Source organism: Conger conger, chromosome 15, assembly GCF_963514075.1.
Source record: "Conger conger chromosome 15, fConCon1.1, whole genome shotgun sequence".
Classification (NCBI taxonomy): Eukaryota; Metazoa; Chordata; class Actinopteri; order Anguilliformes; family Congridae; genus Conger; species Conger conger.
This window is the reverse complement of record NC_083774.1, coordinates 10,001-17,745: the sequence shown is the minus strand read 5'-3', so window position 1 is coordinate 17,745 and position 7,745 is coordinate 10,001. Positions and strand designations below refer to the sequence as shown.

The 7,745-nt window shown below is 45.3% G+C and overlaps 1 protein-coding gene across 1 annotated transcript; it reads right to left on the bottom strand.

Moving 5' to 3' along the window:
* Window positions 1-222: 222 nt before the first annotated feature.
* Window positions 223-2,805, bottom strand: LOC133111844 (protein regulator of cytokinesis 1-like). Its single transcript, XM_061222468.1, has 2 exons — window positions 2,794-2,805; window positions 223-2,709 (listed from the first exon to the last, which is right to left on the bottom strand). Exons 1-2 carry the CDS (start codon window positions 2,803-2,805, stop codon window positions 223-225), a joined length of 2,499 nt encoding a protein of 832 aa, XP_061078452.1.
* Window positions 2,806-7,745: the final 4,940 nt, after the last annotated feature.

Here is a 7,745-nt window from a genome sequence, read left to right as displayed (position 1 = left end):
ACGCTCTTGTGCCTTGTTTCATCAGCTGCAGCTTTGTTCTTCCTATGCAGAACTGTCGGGTGAGTAAGCTCACAAACTTGGCAGCTCATCTTTTCATTGCAGGCCTTGCTCATATGTCCCTGTTTCAGACAGCTGAAACACAGACCCTTGCTTTTGAGAAAGTCTATCTTCTCTTCGTGAAGAGAAATCTTCATCTTTTTGCAGTGCTCCATGGCGTGCTGTTCATTTTGGCAGAAGAGACAAGGGTTCGAGAAAGCAGAGTGTATCCCCCTTGGCCTTTGCTTTCATCTCTGCTGGGTTCTTGACTGCTGTAGCAGCAGTAGTGAAGCTTCTCTGAGCGCCACTCTTTCTGGTTGACTTCTCGTCCTTGTGAGCCTTAGCTTGGCTCCTGTTTCTATCTGTTAGGTTGCTGAAGAGAGGGTGCAGGGCTTCTTTGGCTTGGAGGTTTACAAACTCGGCAAGATCGCTGAACTTAGCGCTGCGCTGCTCTTTCTCTAGGAGAGCATAGGCTTTGCTTCTCCACCGCTCCCTCTGTCTGTACGGAAGCTTGGCTACGATAGCACGCATATTGGATACGCAGTCAAGCTCCTCCATGTACTCCACGTCCGCCATTGCGTTGAGGCATCCAATGAGATAGAGGCCAAAGGAGTGAAGCGCCTCTCCATCATCAGACTTGATAGTCGGCCAGTTCAGTGCCTTGTCGATATACACCATTGAGATCTTGTATCCATTTCCGAAATGCACTTTCAAGAGCTTCTTTGCCTCGCGATAGCCACGCTCTGGTTCTATGTGAAGACAACTTCTTATCAGCTCTCTTGGCTGTCCATCCGTGTACTGCTCCATGAAGTACAGACGGTCTTTGCTACTATCCGTCTTGTCCTCCACTCCATGTTCGAAGGCCCTGATGAATAGCCTATACTCCATAGGGTCTCCCTTGAATATAGGAATCTGTTGTGGGGGCAGAGTAGTGAGGTTTTGTTGTTTCACTAGGAAATCCATGATGGCTTGTGTGGACTCTTGTTGCAGAGACTCTTGTTCGGTCTTCTTAGCACTAGCAGGTGCACTGTGGTTGTTACTGCTAGCAGGTTCTGTTTTTACCATAGCTGCAGCATAGGGAGTAGGCATAGCCTGTTTGTGAGCTTGTGATTCCAAGTGCTCCTGCTCTTTCTCTAAGTAAGAGCTCATTCCATCCCCCTTAGTCACTTTGGATGAAGCTCGGAGACTCTCGTACTCGTCTAATACTTTTAACTTGGCATCTGAGGCGGCTAAAGCGGTCTGTATCTGTAGCTCTTCTCTCTCTGCCCTTAGCTTGGCCTCCTGTTCATCAAGTAGTCGTTTTTGTTTTAAAGCGGAAGCTTGGGCTTGCAACTCAGCTCTCTCTAATTCAGCTTTCAGACGCACTGCTGATGCAGATGACGATGTTTTGGAATGTGTTGTGGATGGTGTCCGTTTGACCGTGCCATACAGCATATCCTCCTCAGTCTGCCGGCTCTTCTTCAGATGCCTCTCCAGTTTCTCCCTCTCTTTCTCAGTGCGATGGTGTTCCCAGTGTGCCTCCACAAACTGCAGGAAATTGTGGCCCCTGACCAGAAACTCCTGGCCCTCTTGCTCTGTCCAGGCTTCCATCTGCACCTTCAGCTTCTTCTCTAGCTTCGTCAAGCTTTTGAGCAGATCAGTCCTCTGTTTCTCCTCTTTCAGCAGGTTCCCCCCTCTGTTGTTGAATCTGGAGGGATCTGTTGCTTTTTTCTCCAGCTCCAGGAAGAGCTTCCAGCTGTCCTCCCAGCCCCGCACGCTGTCAAACAGCTCTCTGTGAGCCTCGTAGCGCTGTTTGAGCTGCTGGAGCTCGGCCCTGTGCACAGCCAGCAGCTCCTCTGTGAAGTCATCACTGCAGTACGGGATGAAGGCCTGCTGCTCCTCAGCACTCAGAAAGCACAGGTCCCAGTAGGAGGCTATCTCCAACCGGATGCCCTTGATCAAGTCCCGAATACGACCAAGCTTCATCTCCTCCAGACGACTCAACTCTGCTTGCAAAGCCTCCAGGTTCCTCTTCTTGGAGCTGGCCATGTGCTGGTGGAGCGCGTCCCTCTCCTCCTGGCACAACTCCAGCCGGTCCCACAGCTCCCGGATCCGGCTGCGGCAGACGCCACAGCGCTCCGCGGTCTCCGCCTTCCGCTTCTCCAGCGTGCTCAGCAGCAGTCTCAGAGAGGCAATGTTTTCTTCAGAAAGGCAGAAGGCATCCTCATCCTCATGAACCACGTCCCTCTCGAAGCTGGTGTCTGGCAGCTGCTCCAGATCCTCCATACACAGGATAATCTGCTTCTTAAGGCCCACAAACACACTACGCCTCCTTTCCTTTTCCGCAGCCAGACTGGCGAGGTGCTGGCGGAAGTGCTGCAGCTGCTGCAGAGAGGGCACGGTGTGTGCGTCGGGTATGAGGCTGAACGAGTCTGTGCATAGGATGTCACACAGGTCCTGGTCCTGCTCCCTCAGGTCCTTCAGCTCCTGCATCCTCTGGCTCTTCTGCTTAATTAGAGCCTCCACTCGCACCCGAAGATCCTTATCCACCTGCAGCATTGTGCCGCTGTCCTCCTTGAAGGGGGACAGCTGAAGTTCCCTGCATAAGGTGTCCAGCTCCTTGCGAGACTTCTCTATGCTGCTCCTTAAACTCTTGCGCAGATTCTCCTCCTCCAATATCTCATTTAGTAACGCCTTAACTGAGGTATTAAGCTCACAACTCTCCAAATAGCTTGTTGAACTCAACTATCATGGTTGTCTGTATAACTTGCAGGTTACTGTCGTCGCCATCATCCGTTAACTGATGCATCTGATTCATTTTACCAGTTAGCTGACCTAGCTTAGCTTTCCTTTTGCTGATGGCACGTTTCACCTTTTCATCAAAGGCCTTTGCTGTGATTTTAACCTGTCTACGCACTGTAGGCTCAGGCTGAGTAGGCTGAGCTGATGGGATTTTCTCTGTTTGGCTCATATTTACTTAGGGAATATATTGCCCGTCAAAAAGCTCACTGTAGGCCCAGTGATGGCTTCCTCAAAATTGACCGTGCTGGTCTATCACGTGAAGTCAAACACAAGGTCCAAGAGCTGGATAACGTCAGCTAGCATTGACTCTCTTTAATCATGATGACCATCAATGTTTCCAGTGGATAGAAGAGGCCTAGATGGCGCCTACCTTCCTTCTCTTCCCTCCAGAGGTCCAGCTGTTCAGAAGTGAGTCCTTTTTCCACTTGCTGTAAAGTTTTCTTACTAATGTGAGGGCCGACGGTCCAAGGCTAAAGTTAACTACTCGCGCACAGTAACGTTACGTTCTTGTTAGCAAAGAAAAACCTCCAAGGGACTCCGACGTAAAAAGATGATAAACGAATATTTATTCACGTTCCACCGCGACAAATCTTCATACAGGAGTATTCAAAATAGGAATTTCCAAAACTATAACTTAGGCTGGCTCTTTATGCCACGTTACTAACAGCTACGGTAAGAGAACTGTTTAGCTTCAGTCTCCCAAGTCACCGCCAACTCTACACTGACAAACTTAGCCGCTCCTGAACATGATTACAGAAAGGTGCGTTCTTCTTAAAGTGACGGTAGCCCTAATATTCTATTATGAGCTCTGAGCTAAATAAAACGTTTTCATATGCTTACCTAATTCAAAACACATCTTACCTTGGCTCCTATAGGTAAGGTGGTGTGTTTTTAGGCGTTTTAAATTTTCTGCTTTTGAGAATAATGCAAGACTGTTTTTTTGTGGTTTAAACTGTTTTTATTTTCTAGAATTGTCAAATATTTTTCAAATTTTACAGATTTTTTGTGTTTTTTTTTGTATTTTTTTATCATTAAAAATGTTGTGCAAGCGGCGGTGCAGGTTTCGACTGTTTGATAGCGTGCTTTGTCAACACGAGGTTGACGCTTATCAAAGCAGTCTATACTTACCAAGACTGTTACCTTGTGGTTTAGTTGACACCGTTAGGTTTCCACCACAAGGTAGTGCAGTCTGTATCGTGTTGCTGCAGGATTCCTCCTGGTGTCTCGTCCATGAAAATGTTCAGGTTTGTTTTGCTCTTTCGGGATCAGCAGCGGGAGAGTTCCTCCGAGTAGGATGTGTTCCTCTGCTGTCTTCCAAAGCATATGTCGACACAACGTTTCGCCTTGTCTTAGGCTTCTTCAGGTGTGAGTGTGAGAGGATTGTGGTTCTGTTTATCAGGTCACAGAGAGGACCTGTTTGAGGCCACTGGTTTGTGGGGTCCTCATTGGTGGATGTGTCCCCTTTGTGTCCTTAATAGCCCTAGCTCTCTGGAATTTTTGTCAAAAACGGCTGTTTCCTGCCAGTAGTTAACCTTTTGTTTCCTGTGATGGGTGATTCTTTTGTTATTTTAAAGACCTATTTTAAAGATAGTTCTATTAAATGGCCCTAGCATTCCAGTAGTTTGGCCTGAATGGCTATATTCCTCCTGTAATTTAGTCTCTTGTTTCTTCTAGTGGGTAATTCTTTTGTTATTTTAAAGACCTCTCTCTGGCTCGGATGAGCCTATTCAGAGTGGTATTAACAAGATGGGTAGTCTTTAGTGTAATTCTGTCCCAGCTATCAGCAGTTACTGAAGGCTCTGGCTAGTTAGGTAAGTAAGAAATCTTTATTTCCCAAGTTGTCCCATATTAGGGCCTCTTGGGAAATAAAAGTTTGCACTGGCCATTCAGGGTACTGAAGCCTTTAAGTAGGAAGAATTTGGTCCCTCTTGTGTCGGTGCTCTATGTGCGTTGATTTAGTCCTCTTGGAAATAGAGTGCTAAGTTTGAGAATCCAGTGTTTCTCAAACCTGCGTCTCTCCTCCGGTGTCCAATTATTGTTCATTTGAAGGCCCGATATTTCTAGTGCCTCAAGTCCATGGTGAAGGAAATGAGCCACCAGGTGTGTGTCTGTGTGTCTGTGTGTCTGTCTCTCTGTGATTTCTAATGTTGTATATATGTTGTGCTAGTCTACATTTAATTGTGTTCCCTGTCTCTCCTACATATATTATACCACATTGTTTGCACTTAATGGCATATATGCAGTTTTTAGTTAGTGTTTGTTTTATTATGTAGGTTGTGTTGGTAGTGGTGTTCCTGACTGTAGTGGCTTGCTTGTAGAATATTGGGCCCTGTGTAGGTAAAATATTCATTCCTGGTAGTTTGCTGCTTACCAGGTGGTCTTTAAGATTTTTATTTCTTTTATATGCTGAGAATTTTATATTCCTGGATAATGTTTGTGTTATGTAAAGTGCGGGTTAGATTTAATTTAATTTTCCTGTTTGCCGCTAGGCTCAATGCTGAGTAGGTGGTGATTAGCGGGATGATTTTGCGCGTGTCTTGTCTGGTGGTCAAGAAAGTTTTCCGGACCTGTCTAAGGAAAGATCTGGAATACCCAGATTTAATGCTTTGAAGAGGGTCTGGGTAGCCTCTTCAAAATCTATTATCTGTGTGCAAATCCTGTTGAACCTGAGCAATTGTGATTTGATCAGGCCCTTGAAAGTGTTGTAGGGACTACAACTTCCACATTCCCACAGGAAAATTCCGCGACGTCCACCACGAATGACGTCTAACTTGGTTCAACCAATCCCGTAATGGCGGGAGCAATAAACGGTCCCGTATAAGAGCAAGACACGTTCTTGGGATCTCTTCTGCTTTTTCTGCCTCTTCTGCTTGTTCTCTTCGACGCACCCTTTTTGGCCAGTCGCTTCAGCTCATCTCCTCCGAGACTCGGACAGAGGCTGAATGCTGCACAGCGCACTACCAGGCCTACGGACACACCCAGTTACCTCGCGGTAACTACGTGGCCTATAGTGAGTGGAAATTGTTGTACGCGGAACGCTACATCAGTTTACCCCAATAAAGCTCAACAACGAAACAGCAACAAACTTTTACACCTGGAAAAGGACCAGCGGATCAGACAACGCGCTGCTAAGACGGGAACACCCCAGCCTGCGCATCTCTCCCGGACACCATTCACAGCACCATCGCCGCTTCTACGAGGACAGCATGTCTTTTGGATCCATCAATGCGTATGGACTCAGTAAGAAAACAAACATTTAGGCATAGCCAGTGTTTAGTTTAGTCTTAACTGTTTTTGTGAATCTTTCAATATTTACCATCCAACCATTGTAATGTGTTTGGTTAGCTACATATATATGTACGTGAATTGATTCGCCGTCTTTTGCGCATATATAGAGTAAAACTACGCAAGTAGTCCCTTCTCACAGCTGACTCTAACTCATTACCACACCCAGAACTCTAGCTTACTCAAGCTAGCTACTCCCACCTTTCCTTTGTTCAAGCGACACGCGCGCTTGCGGGCGCCACACACAAGCACACACACACCCAACTAAATTTCCCTACTAATTCCCGTTCGTTTATCTGTTATGTGTTTGTTTAATAAATATATTTTATTAAACCCTGGTGTCTGTTTTGGAATCGCATAGACATGAGAGCCGAGTTAAAGCAGTCTTTCAAAGAACTTCCAACCTTCAGGTTATCGGTATGTTTAATCATTAATATTGGTTATTTTAATTATTAATTAATTATTAAATTAATTAAAATACTAAATTTGTGGTTAGATAGTCTCATGAAATTACTATTATCAGAAATGATTACTTTTTGCAGTTATACTGCTACACAACGTTTAACTGGCGCCCCGGTTTCGTAGAGAGTAAAATCCCTGCGTTATTTGGCGGCCCGTGCGAGGACCCTACATAATTTGGAGTCCCGTGCGAGGACCCCTACATAATTTGGAGTCCCGTGCGAGGACCCTACATAATTTGGAGTCCCGTGCGAGGACCCCAACGGTGTGTTTAGGGTGGAGACTGTTTTTATGTAAAAGTGTGTGTGTCAGTATCTTTAAAGAAAACTTTAGTGTCTAAAGTGTGTGTTTGGGAAAAAGAGGGTCCCTTGTATGTGGTAGTGTCCAAGAAATCTATTTGTTGGTTATGCGTGATGTATTTAACGGTTAGTTCATTTCAACAGTGAGAGTTGAGGATTTTGAAGGGCTTTTAAATAATAAATTTAAACCGTATTCTCATACTAGTTATAGCTGAATGGTTTATGGTGTGTGTTGAGGATTTGTATAAAGTGTTTGAAGTCCTCTAAACTGTGTGTCCATGTTCCCCATATGTCATCTAAGTATCTAAAATAATTGGTGGGTAATTTGGGGCATTTTTGAAAAACGGTCTCCTCCCAGTGTGCCATGTAAATGTTCGCGTAGGCCGGTGCAAATTTTTTTCCCATCGCTGTGCCGCTGATTTGTAAAAAGAATTTTGTTGAATTCAAAATCATTTTTTGTCAGGTTGATTTCTAACAGTTGTAGGAGAGATGTATCCGGGCGGCTGTCGTCCGGGTATTTCTCCATCCAGAGTTTTACAGCTGTTAGCCCTGCTGCAGTGTTTATGTTTGTGTAGAGACTATCTATGTCAATTGTGAATAAAATGGTGTCCTGTGTTATTTTAGTGTTTTTAACTATGCGTATGAAGTCGTATGTGTCTTTTGTAACTGTTGTGTTTCGTTGACAGTGGAGTGAGGAAATAGTCTATGTATTCTGCGATCCTGTAGGGTTCGCTGTTGCAGTCTGAAACAATAGGTCTCCCTGCCGGGATCTCATATGGTACACTCCAGGACTGAGGCTGTTTGTGTATTTTGGGGAGGAGGTAAAAAACCCTTGGTCTAGGATTTTCCTCCCCCCTTAGGTAAAAACTTTGTTTTTTTGTGATG